The 14,378-nt window shown below is 34.7% G+C and overlaps 1 protein-coding gene across 12 annotated transcripts in view; it reads right to left on the bottom strand.

Moving 5' to 3' along the window:
• Positions 1-14,378, bottom strand: part of LOC139489323 (MAM and LDL-receptor class A domain-containing protein 1-like) — a 124,426-nt gene that overhangs the window by 47,009 nt on the left and 63,039 nt on the right. For 8 of the 12 annotated variants that reach the window (XM_071275621.1, XM_071275624.1, XM_071275625.1 and 5 more), the window contains 8 exons: positions 12,642-12,817; positions 12,392-12,473; positions 10,601-10,747; positions 10,210-10,371; positions 9,532-9,620; positions 6,136-6,265; positions 5,508-5,683; positions 4,231-4,318 (listed from right to left, as the gene is read on the bottom strand). In XM_071275621.1, the coding sequence (XP_071131722.1) occupies positions 4,231-4,318; positions 5,508-5,683; positions 6,136-6,265; positions 9,532-9,620; positions 10,210-10,371; positions 10,601-10,747; positions 12,392-12,473; positions 12,642-12,817 (1,050 nt within the window). The remainder of the gene's footprint in view (positions 1-4,230; positions 4,319-5,507; positions 5,684-6,135; positions 6,266-9,531; positions 9,621-10,209; positions 10,372-10,600; positions 10,748-12,391; positions 12,474-12,641; positions 12,818-14,378) is intronic. The other 4 variants (XM_071275619.1, XM_071275622.1, XM_071275626.1 and 1 more) reach the window with 4 other exon arrangements.

A 14,378-nucleotide genomic window follows, 5' to 3' on the forward strand; every position in this document is an offset into this window, starting at 1 on the left:
GTATAACGTACATTATCACTTAACTAGTATAAATTTTTGTTTAAGGGCCAGCTGAAGCATGCCTCCAGATGCGGGCATTTCTCACTGCATTGAAGACCAATTGGTGGCCTTCAATTGTTGTCTGCTCTTTGGTCGCGTTGTTGTCCCTTTGACACATTCCTGTTTTCCATTCTCAATTTGATATCAAAACTTTAAAATACTCACCATAAAGTGGTTTATTTTCCCGTGTTTTAGATTTTACTATTTAAAGGATATTCCCTAACTCTGTTAGGGTTAGGGTTACTTAACAGCACATATTCTTGAGTCACTACTTTAATCCAAGTAGTGCCAAAAAAATTTACCCTTACTCTTTTTTTCATAATATACTGTACTCAAGGTTCCAGGAGATGTGCCTTGATTGACAGGTTATTTACAGAAACAAAAACAGATCCCAGATGTGGTAAAGTAAACATGAGGGGCTTCGGCTGTTGTCTGCTCTATGGTCAGTTTGTTGTCTCTTTGACATATTCCCCATTTCCATTTTCAATTTTATATGATATCACAATAATAAAAATACCACCAGAACACGCTCCAGGCATTAGTTGTATATCATCTTTAGCAATATCTCCCTAACCCTAACCCTAACCACTATAATTAACATACCACCAGCACACGCTCCAGGCATTAGTTGTATATCATATATAGCAATATCTCCCTAACCCTAACCCTAACCACAATAATTAACATACCACCAGCACACGCTCCAGGCATTAGTTGTATATCATATATAGCAATATCTCCCTAACCCTAACCACAATAATTAACATACCACCAGCACACACTCCAGGCATTAGTTGTATATCATATATAGCAATATCTCCCTAACCCTAACCCTAACCATAATAATTAACATACCACCAGCACACACTCCAGGCATTGGTTGTATATCATCTATAGCAATATCTCCCTAACCCTTACCACAATAATTAACATACCACCAGCACATGCTCCAGGCATTAGTTGTATATCATATATAGCAATATCTCCCTCACCCTAACCCTAACCACAATAATTAACATACCACCAGCACACACTCCAGGCATTAGTTGTATATCATCTATAGCAATATCTCCCTTACCCTAACCCTAACCACAATAATTAACATACCAACAGCACACACTCCAGGCATTAGTTGTATATCATCTATAGCAATATCTCCCTAACCCTAACCCTAACCATAATAATTAACATACCAACAGCACACGCTCCAGGCATTAGTTGTATATCATCTATAGCAATATCTCCCTAACCCTAACCCTAACAATAATAATTAACATGCCACCAGCACACACTCCAGGCATTAGTTGTATATCATCTATAGCAATATCTCCCTAACCCTAACCCTAACCACAATAATTAACCTACCACCAGCACACGCTCCAGGCATTAGTTGTATATCATCTATAGCAATATCTCCCTAACCCTAACCCTAACCATAATAATTAACATGCCACCAGCACACACTCCAGGCATTAGTTGTATATCATATATAGCAATATCTCCCTAACCCTAACCCTAATTACAATAATTAACATGCCACCAGTACACGCTCCAGGCATTAGTTGTATATCATATATAGCAATATCTCCCTAACCCTAACCACAATAATTAACATACCACCAGCACATGCTCCAGGCATTAGTTGTATATCATCTATAGCAATATCTCCCTAACCCTAACCCTAACCACAATAATTAACATACCACCAGCACATGCTCCAGGCATTAGTTGTATATCATATATAGCAATATCTCCCTAACCCTAACCCTAACCACAATAATTAACATGCCACCAGCACACACTCCAGGCATTAGTTGTATATCATATATAGCAATATCTCCCTAACCCTAACCCTAACCACAATAATTAACATACCACCAGCACACGCTCCAGGCATTAGTTGTATATCATCTATAGCAATATCTCCCAAACCCTAACCCTAACCACAATAATTAACATACCACCAGCACACACTCCAGGCATTAGTTGTATATCATATATAGCAATATCTCCCTCACCCTAACCCTAACCACAATAATTAACATACCACCAGCACACACTCCAGGCATTAGTTGTATATCATCTATAGCAATATCTCCCTCACCCTAACCCTAACCACAATAATTAACATACCACCAGCACACGCTCCAGGCATTAGTTGTATATCATCTATAGCAATATCTCCCTAACTCTAACCCTAACCACAATAATTAACATACCACCAGCACACACTCCAGGCATTAGTTGTATATCATCTATAGCAATATCTCCCTAATCCTAACCCTAACCACAATAATAAACATACCACCAGCACACACTCCAGGCATTAGTTGTATATCATCTATAGCAATATCTCCCTAACCCTTACCCTAACCACTATAATTACCATACCACCAGCACACACTCCAGGCATTAGTTGTATATCATATATAGCAATATCTCCCTAACCCTCACCCTAACCACAATAATTAACATACCACCAGCACACGCTCCAGGCATTAGTTGTATATCATATATAGCAATATCTCCCTAACCCTCACCCTAACCACAATAATTACCATACCACCAGCACATGCTCCAGGCATTAGTTGTATATCATCTATAGCAATATCTCCCTAACCCTAACCCTAACCACAATAATTAACATACCACCAGCACACGCTCCAGGCATTAGTTGAATATCATCTATAGCAATATATCCCTAACTCTAACCCTAACCACAATAATTAACATACCACCAGCACACGCTCCAGGTATTAGTTGTATATCATATATAGCAATATCTCCCTAACCCTAACCCTAACCACAATAATTAACATACCACCAGCACACGCTCCAGACATTAGTTGTATATCATCTATAGCAATATCTCCCTAACCCTAATCCTAACCACTATAATTAACATACCACCAGCACACGCTCGAGGCATCAGTTGAATATCATCTATAGCAATATATCCCTAACTCTAACCCTAACCACAATAATTAACATACCACCAGCACACGCTCCAGGTATTAGTTGTATATCATATATAGCAATATCTCCCTAACCCTAACCCTAACCACAATAATTAACATACCACCAGCACACACTCCAGGCATTAGTTGTATATCATCTATAGCAATATCTCCCTAACCCTAACCCTAACCATTATAATTAACATACCACCAGCACACGCTCCAGGCATTAGTTGTATATCATATATAGCAATATCTCCCTAACCCTAACCCTAACCACAATAATTAACATACAACCAGCAAACACTCCAGGCATTAGTTGTATATCATCTATAGCAATATCTCCCTAACCCTAACCCTAACCACAATAATTAACATACCACCAGCACACACTCCAGGCATTAGTTGTATATCATCTAAAGCAATATCTCCCTAACCCTAACCCTAACCACAATAATTAACATACCACCAGCACATGCTCCAGGCATTAGTTGTATATCATCTATAGCAATATCTCCCTAACTCTAACCCTAACCACAATAATTAACATACCACCAGCACACGCTCCAGGCATTAGTTGTATATTATCTAAAGCAATATCTCCCTAACCCTAACCCTAACCACTATAATTAACATACCACCAGCACACAATCCAGGCATTAGTTGTATATCATCTATAGCAATATCTCCCTAACTCTAACCCTAACCACAATAATTAACATACCACCAGCACACACTCCAGGCATTAGTTGTATATCATCTATAGCAATATCTCCCTAACTCTAACCCTAACCACAATAATTAACATACCACTAGCACACACTCCAGGCATTAGTTGTATATCATATATAGCAATATCTCCCTAACCCTAACCCTAACCACAATAATTAACATACCACCAGCACACGCTCCATGCATTAGTTGTATATCATATATAGCAATATCTCCCTAACCCTAACCACAATAATTAACATACCACCAGCACACGCTCCAGGCATTAGTTGTATATCATCTATAGCAATATCTCCCTAACCCTAACCCTAACCACTATAATTAACATACCACCAGCACACACTCCAGGCATTAGTTGTATATCATCTATAGCAATATCTCCCTAACCCTAACCCTAACCACAATAATTAACATACCACCAGCACACACTCCAGGCATTAGTTGTATATCATCTATAGCAATATCTCCCTCACCCTAACCCTAACCACAATAATTAACATACCACCAGCACACGCTCCAGGCATTAGTTGTATATCGTCTATAGCAATATCTCCTTTCCATGATGTTACTTTATTAGCTTCTATAAATAACTGGAAGATAAACAATTTTTAAAGTTAAATCACCTCATTATATCTTGGTAAAAAAAACAATTCTTGGAAAAATTTCATGGTAATTGATGTTTGATTTTAGCCAAAAAGTTTGATTTTTGTGAATTGATTTATTTTCAGTGAAGTTCAATAAATGGTGAAGAATTAAAAATGTTTTTCATGGATATTTGATTTTGCTTTTTACAAAGTCACGTCCTCAGATAATTTAAAGTTTGTAGAAAATCAACAAAAATAGGAACTGAATGAAAAATAATGAATCTTCTATGTCAGAAAATTAACTACTGTAAAAGCAGAATTTTTTGTGGTGGATTTAATTTCATTGTTTTTAAGTGGAAAGAATATATTCACGAAATTAAAAAACCCACGAAAATTAATCTTCATATACTATCACTTCCATTTAATGAAAACCACAAAATTAAATCCCCATTTAATCTTATATATAGACAAAACCACAAAATGTTAACCCCACACAAATTAATGTTTCTACAGTAGTTTATTATTATAATTTATCAGTGATTTCCTTTATATTTTATTCAAATTAAAAGAAATTGTTTAGGGGGATCACAACAATAAGCAGGAAACTTTTGAACTAAAGACCCTGTGTTGCTCACCTAGGTCTATGTTCATCTTCAACAATGGACACATTCGTCATTGAAAGACAATAACTCAAATAACTAGTAGTCTGACCATTTCAGCCATTGGAGGTATTTGAACAAATTGTCTTGTTGATAATTTTGATAATTTGAATTTTCTCTCTATCCATTTATATAATTTTCAAGATGAAAGGCAAAAATGAAAAAAAAGGTCAAATTGATAATTAAGGGGCTTCAACACAAGTAAAAGATGTTCAACAGTTCTGACTTTAAAGAACACAATAGGTCTCAACTTTCTACAAATTTCTGCCCGTCAGATTTTATCTTTTTATAGAAGTTTTTAGATAAGACATAATGGTTAATTTATAGCTCTGTGGACCATACAAATTTTTTTTGGACCATTTTTCTCTCTCTTCATTATTTTTTTACCTTTTATTCTATAAATATTGTTCTCTATTATGTAATCCCATCCAGAACCTATATCATTTATATAAAGACATCTCATTGTATACAAACAAACCTTCATTCCTGCAATTTATACCATTTATATAAAGACATCTAATTATAAACAAACAAACCTTCATTCCTACAGAATTATGAATAGTAACCATTCCCTTGTTCCACTGGTCACCAAGGTTACCAGATTCTATAAATACTTCATTTTCAGGGGCTGTAACTCCGGTTAATATTTTGAGATCTCCCATTGTATCCAAACCAAACATGTGATATTGAAACGTCAAACAATAGTCACCTGCTGTTAAGGAAAAAAACAATATATTCTATATTTAATAACAAATTGCTGAAATTCTTTTTTTAAAGATCAAATAAGCAAATATTTTTTTTCTTCATCTTTTTGATTATGTACTGTTTTTAACGGAAGGCTAGCATATTCTTTATTCATGAGACATTTACTTTCTTTTGGTTGCATTTTACTGGATTTTACAGAAAGGCTAGCATATTCTCATTGGTCAAACCTTTTAGGAAATTTGGTCCTCAATGCTCTTCAACTTCATACGTTATTTGGTGTTTTTTTTAAACTTTTTTTAACTCGAGCGTCACTGATGAGTCTTTTGTAGACGAAATGCGCGTCTGGCATAAATACAAAATTTAATCTTGGCATCTATGATGAGTTTATTTCTATAATAAGTTTTATCACAGAATATCGTTTTATTGATAATTCCTTAAAACAAATAATATATAATTTACCATTCAAGTTTGTTGATGATTCCAACCTAGCCACATCGTTGCTACCTCTTGGTGAAGAAACTTCTACATACTTGTATTTACTACCTTCTACAGCTGATTGTGGTCCAGTGCCTCCAGATGGAGTGCTTCCCTATATATAATTACATAAATAAAGTACTATAAATTATCTTTAAAGAATGTTTCTATATGTATATACCTTTTTAATGACTCTTTCAGTCTTACAGTCAAAATTTAGAACAAACATTTCTACAATTGTCCCATTATAACTCCCTCAGGCAAAGATGACCTTAAATGGATTTGGCTATTTTTAGGTATGTTTTGGTCATATAACTCTTCAACTGTTTGGCTACTTATACATCCTTGGCTTTCAAATATTCAGGTTAAAGTGTTCCTGAAGAAGTAAATCCAGAGAAGCACTTCAGAAGCATTAAATTTATTACTTGTAATTTTTGTTTGTTGTTTTTAGCTTTGAAGGGAAAATCTTGTCTAGCCCGTATAAAAAAGTAGATGTGGAACAATTAAAACAAGGAAAACTTACGACCTAATTTATGTACAAAATAATGAAGGAAAAACAAACATTTAACACAGCAACAAACAACAACCACTGAATTAAAAGCTCCAGACTTAATTGGGAACGGCACATACAGAATGTGGTGGGTTTGAAATGTTAGCAGGCCTACCGTCTCCTAACCTGGGAAAGTGGTGTAAAAAAAGGTTGTAAGCACAAAAGGGTAAAGATTGCTTTAATTTATCAGTGGGAAGTGAAATTTAATAGTGTCAATAAAGAATTCGTTGTAGGTGATTCAACTACAATTCTGGACAATAAGTGATACCTTCAATGTTCAAAATTGACTCATTGCAATAACATCATTTATAATTTTAGAAGAGATATTAGATTTCTGCACCTGGCAAAAGTTTTATAATTTTCTTGACAGGTGTAACAATGTTTTGTGACTTGAATATCTGAGCATCATTACATTGATAAACATCAATGGACTATATTATGTGAATCAAAAAGGTAGTGGTAAGCCTTAGAAGATTTAGATACCAAGTCAGTAACATAAGGTAGTGGTAAACCTTGGAAGATCTAAATATCAAGTCAGTAAAATAAGGTAGTGGTAATCCTTGGAAGATTTAGATATCGAGTCAGTAACATAAGGTAGTGATAAGCCTTGGAAGATTTAGATATCAAGTCAGTAACATAAGGTAGTGGTAAGCCTTGGAAAATTCAGATATCATTGATTGTTGGTTGCTTGATGTCCAGTGGCAAATATTTCATGCATTTTCAGGACGATTTAGATATCAAGTCAGTAACATAGTGCTTTACCCAACACTACCTTGAACAAAAACTTTAACCTGCCCACTCGCACTATCATTTTCTGTGTTCAGTGGACCATGAAATTAGGGTTAAAACTCTAACAAGTGAAACTGCGAGCTACTGCTCACTGATGATACCCCCGCCACAAGTGGATAATATAAATAGTGTAAAAATATGCAAGTGTTCGGTAAACAGAAAGTTGTCGAGTGATGACTCTGAAAACACATCACACGGTATAGCTGGCTTATATAAACCTTGTAACCAAATTTCAGAAATTCTTGTATTGTAGTTCCTGAGAAAAATGTGACGACAATTTTCAACATGGCTATCATGTGTAAAATCATACAAGTGATCGGTTAACAGGAAGTTGTCAAGTGATGAATCTGAAAACGCATCACACGGTAAAGCTGACTTATATAAACCCTGAAACCAAATTTCAGAAATCCTTGAATTGTAGTTCCTGAGAAAAAATGTGACGCAAATTTTCAACTTGGCTATCATGTATTAAATCATACAAGTGTTCGGTAAACAGGAAGTTGACAAGTGATGAATCAGAAAACGTATCACACAGTATGGCAGACTTATATAAACCCTGAAACCAAATTTCAGAAATCCTTGTATTGTAGTTCCTGAGAAAAACGTGACGACAATTTTCAACTTGGCTATCATTTGTAAATCATACAAGTGTTCGGTAAACAGGAGGTCCGCAAGTGATGAATCTGAAAACGTGTCACACAGTATGGCAGACTTATATAAACCCTGAAACTAAATTTCAGAAATCCTTGTATTGTAGTTCCTGAGAAAAATGTGACGAATATTTTCAACTTGGCTATCATGTGTTAAATCATACAAGTGTTTGGTAAACAGGAATTTGACGAGTGATGAATCTGAAAACGTATCACACAGTATAGCTGACTTATATAAACCCTGAAACCAAATTTCAGAAATCCTTGTATTGTAGTTCCTGAGAAAAATGTGACGAATATTTTCAACTTGGCTATCATGTGTTAAATCATACAAGTGTTTGGTAAACAGGAATTTGACGAGTGATGAATCTGAAAACGTATCACACAGCATAGCTGACTTATATAAACCCTGAAACCAAATTTCAGAAATCCTTGTATTGTAGTTGTCCTGAGAAAAATGTGACGAAAATTTTCAACTTGGCTATCATGTGTAAAATCATACAAGTGTTCGGTAAACAGGAGGTTCGCAAGTGATGAATCTGAAAACGCATCACAGGGTATAGCTGACTTATAAAAACCCTGAAACCAAATTTCAGAAATCCCTGTATTGTAGTTCCTGAGAAAAATGGGACGAAAAATATTCATGGGACGGATGGACTGACGGAAGGATGGAAGGATGGACAGACAGAGGTAAAACAGTATACCCCCTTTTTTAAAGCTGGGGTATTTTTTAAAGGGGGGGTATAATTATGCAAATTAGAAAGATCATATCATAGGGAACATGTGTACTAAGTTGCAAATTGATTGGCCTTCAACTTCATCAAAATCTACCTTGACAAAAAACTGTAAACCTGAAGTGAGACAGACAGACAGCCGAATGTATAACAATTGAAAGAAGGATCAATGAACTGAAACCAGACCGAAAAACATAATGCCCCTAATAAGTAAGGCATAATAAGTGAGACATAAAAACACAGAGTGGAGTAAATGGGTACTTTTACATCCCATACAACAAAAGGACTTATCTGAGAGAACTCATAGTACTGACAGCTATATAGTTCAAAGCCAGTAACAAAAATCATGCATCTAAGATTAAATTATAAATCTGTTCATGATGAAGTAATACCAAGACATATAAGACTAAATTATAAATCTGCTGATGATGAAGTAATACCCAGGCATTTAAGACTAAATTGTAAATCTGTTCATGATGAAGTTATATTTCTTTTTATGTTTTGTACTGATATACATGTATCAAACATATATATTCTATCATCTTATGTATTTGTAATGTAATTGATCGTAATGATAAATGTTTGTTCTTAGTTTGTGTGTTGTTGACAATCTATATTTTGGATTTTACATGAATAAAATCTTTTTACTTTGACTTACACTTCTAAGAGTCCAATCAAAATCATCATTTGTAGCTTCAACCAAAAAACATGGAGCACCATCTTCAAAGGTACATGTCTGGGTGCCATCTGAAAATATAGAGAAAAACGTAGAGCACCACCCTCAAAAGTACATGTCTAGGTGCCATCTGAAAAAATAAGAGAAAAACTTGGAGCACCATCTTAAAATGCACATGTCTGGGTGCCATCTGAAAAGATAAGAGAAAAACATACAGCACCATCCTCAAAAGTACATGTTTAGGTGCCATCTGAAAAAATAAGAGAAAAACTTGGAGCACCATCTTAAAATGCACATGTCTGGGTACCATCTGAAAATATAGAGAAAAACATACAGCACCACCCTCAAAAGTACATGTCTAGGTGCCTTCTGCAAAGATAAGAGAAAAACAAATATTTTTTTTAATTTTTGAGAAAATTTCTGTTTAATTAATATAAAACATTTCAAATTGCGAGTTCAAATTATTGCGTTTACAACTCTGTCGCATTTTTCGCCATAACAAAAACCTTGCAATAATTTCTAAATTTACAGTATTCAAGATTTGTCATTTATTTTCCTGATATTCTGGATGAGAAGGCTTCTATCCCCCTTTTCATCCCTTACAAAGTGTTGGTAAAGATGTACAGATTAGATGTAACCATAAAACATCAAAATAAATACCTGTTGGTTGAGACGTAGTTATTGCAGCGGTAGTTGGTGCAGCAGTAGTCGGTGCAGCAGTAGTTGGTGCAGCTGTAGTTGGTGAAGCAGTAGTTGGTGCAGCTGTAACTGGTATAGCCGTTGTTGGACCAGCTGTCGTTGGACCAGATGTAACTGTGTTGCCTGTAAAATAATGGACATTTACCATAACTTCTTAATAGACTAAGACAACTTTTTATTTTTCGCCATAACAAAAACCTTGCAATAATTTCTAAATTTACAGTATTCAAGATTTGTCATTTATTTTCCTGATATTCTGGATGAGAAGGCTTCTACCCCCCTTTTCATCCCTTACAAAGTGTTGGTAAAGATGTACAGATTAGATGTAACCATAAAACATCAAAATAAATACCTGTTGGTTGAGACGTAGTTATTGCAGCGGTAGTTGGTGCAGCAGTAGTCGGTGCAGCAGTAGTTGGTGCAGCTGTAGTTGGTGAAGCAGTAGTTGGTGCAGCTGTAACTGGTATAGCCGTTGTTGGACCAGATGTAACTGTGTTGCCTGTAAAATAATGGACATTTACCATAACTTCTTAATAGACTAAGACAACTTTTTAAAATATTTCTTCTTTCTATTTAGCTAATATTCAAAAATAATAATATAAGATACTTATTATGCTCGTAAAATTTGAAAGCACAATCCCCAAGGTTATACAATAACTTCCATTTAAATAGAAGAACAATTGCACATATTTTATCTGTCCATGGACAATAACCATGATAAATATTTATAAAGTTAATATATATATCATAGTGAAAAAATTGCTTCAAAGCAAATGCAATGCAATTTCAAATGTAATTAACATTTCCATAACTCTTTCAAAAATATTTGATCTATACTATAACACTTGCAAACTTTTCCTCGACATTGCTGATATAAATATCAAAGTCTAGAGAGTGCTTACAATACAATTTTCAGAAAATTAATACATGTATTTCCAAATTGAAAAAAAACTCTTTTTAAAATAGTTGATCAGCATTGACTTGCTTTTGACATTTATACCGATATTTATCTACTGAACAAATTTGATAATAAACTGTTATCACAGAGATATGTCTTGCTTTTTGTAGTTTCAATAATGCATATTTTGAAATTAAAATAGCAGCACTATAACATGTAAGTTTTACAAATATTCTAAGTCAATGAACCATGACTGAAGGTACAAGAATAAACAATCTCCATGGAAATGAGATGTGCCAATACTAATACAACTGTATACCAAATATCATTGACTTATCATTAGAAAACATAAACATAAACACAAACAAATACATGTCAATTAAGCAATATTTCAAAGTCAATAAACCATAACTGAGGGTCGGGGTAAAATCATTGACCTACCACTAGTGGTTCCCCGTAAACCAATATTACCACAAACTAATATAATAGTTATCAAAGGTACCAGGATTATAATGCATGAAAACTTGAGCAAAAGTTTCAAGGTCAATTGACCATGACTGAGGGGGGTGGGGCCAAACAATCTCTATGGAAATGAGATATTTCAATGATTATACAACTGCATACCAAATATCATTTACTTAATTATCACTAATGGTTTCCCATAAACTGACCTAATCACAAACTAATACATGAAAACTAAGCAAAAGTTTCAAAGTCAATAGACCATGACAGAGGGTGGGGCCAAATAATTTCCATGGAAATGAAATATGCTAATGCTTATACAACTGCATACATATTATCATTAACTTACCACTAGTGGTTCCTCATAAACTGACCTAATCACAAACTAATACATGAAAACTATGGAAAGTTTCAAAGACAATAGACCATAACTGAGGGGGTGGGGCCACATAATTTCCATGGTTATGAGATGTGCCAATACTTATACAACTGCAAACCAAATATCTTGAATTACCACTAGTGGTTCACCATAAACTAGACCTAATCACAAACTAATACATTGTTGACGCCGACACGGCCGCCAACGCCAGAAACAGCATACCTATGTCTCGCTTTTTGACTCCGTCAAGGGAGACAAAAATCTGGCAAGAATTCTACATGTGGGAGCACTTATATGGATCGACGTGTGTTATTTCAATGTTCCTCTCAACAGGTCACATAGGAGACAGAAAAACAGCCTTCAATTCTGATTACCTCCCCTTCAAATCTATGTAATAATCTTACCACAAGTTCCTGGAATAAGCGATACATCATCAATGGCTATGTCACTTGACCAACCAGATCCACGAACACCTTCAATTGTCACCTGAAACAAGTCACAACACTATATATCTAAACTACAATCATAATAGTCGTTAGTCAAAATAATTCTAAAATTGTCTTATTTTCACATTTTGTGTAGAAAATTCTTTTAACAATCATCGTATAATTTACCATTAATGGCAGACGTGTGTCTATCAAATAAGCTGCTTACCTTTAGACCATTTATGGCAGGTATGTCTATTTCTGCTTTGATCCAATCATCGCCTTGAGCACCAGACCGTGTCCATATATTAGATTTCGCTGTATTTGTCCCCTCAGAGTATATGTTTAAAGTACCCATAGTAGATCCCTTCATGTGATAATAAAACATCATACAGCGACTAGTAGCTACAATGTATAAGATTACACATTACAACGCCATACAGCGACTAGTAGCTACAATGTATAAGATTACACATTACAACGTCATACAGCGACTAGTAGCTACAATGTATAAGATTACACATTACAACGTCATACAGCGACTAGTAGCTACAATGTATAAGATTACACATTACAACGTCATACAGCGACTAGTAGCTACAATGTATAAGATTACACATTACAATGTCATACAGCGACTAATAGCTACAATGTATAAGATTACACATTACAATGTCATACAGCGACTAGTAGCTACAATGTATAAGATTACACATTACAACGTCATACAGCGACTAATAGCTACAATGTATAAGATTACACATTACAATGTCATACAGCGACTAGTAGCTACAATATATAAGATTACACATTACAACGTCATACAGCGACTAGTAGCTACAATGTATAAGATTACACATTACAATGTCATACAGCGACTAGTAGCTACAATGTATAAGATTACACATTACAATGTCATACAGCGACTAATAGCTACAATGTATAAGATTACACATTACAACGTCATACAGCGACTAATAGCTACAATGTATAAGATTACACATTACAACATCATATAGCGACTAGTAGCTACAATGTATAAGATTACACATTACAACGTCATACAGCGACTAGTAGCTACAATATATAAGATTACACATTACAATGTCATACAGCGACTAATAGCTACAATGTATAAGATTACACATTACAATGTCATACAGCGACTAGTAGCTACAATGTATAAGATTACACATTACAACATCATACAGCGACTAGTAGCTACAATGTATAAGATTACACATTACAACATCATACAGCGACTAGTAGCTACAATGTATAAGATTACACATTACAATGTCATACAGCGACTAATAGCTACAATATATAAGATTACACATTACAATGTCATACAGCGACTAGTAGCTACAATGTATAAGATTACACATTACAACGTCATACAGCGACTAATAGCTACAATGTATAAGATTACACATTACAATGTCATACAGCGACTAGTAGCTACAATGTATAAGATTACACATTACAATGTCATACAGCGACTAGTAGCTACAATATATAAGATTACACATTACAATGTCATATAACATGGGGCCAAATATTCTCCATGAAAATTATATGTGCTAATGATTATACAACTGAATACCAATTAACATTGGTCTCCCCTTAAACTGACCTAATCACAAACTAATACATGTAAATTAAGCAAAAATTTTAAAGTCAATAGACCATGACTAAGAGGGAGGAGCCAAATAATCTCCATGGAAATGAAATACGTCAATGCTTATACAACTGCATACCAAATATCATTGTCCTGCCATTAGTAGTTCTCATAAACTGACCTTATCAAAACTAATACATGTAAAATAAGCAAAAGTTTCAAAGTCAATAGACCATGACTGAGGGGGCAGCCAAATAATATTCACAGAAATGAGAAGTGCCAATGCTAATACAACTGCATACCAAATACGATGGGCCAACAACTTGTCGCTCAAACTAATACATT

Source organism: Mytilus edulis, chromosome 9 (assembly GCF_963676685.1).
Source record: "Mytilus edulis chromosome 9, xbMytEdul2.2, whole genome shotgun sequence".
Classification (NCBI taxonomy): Eukaryota; Metazoa; Mollusca; class Bivalvia; order Mytilida; family Mytilidae; genus Mytilus; species Mytilus edulis.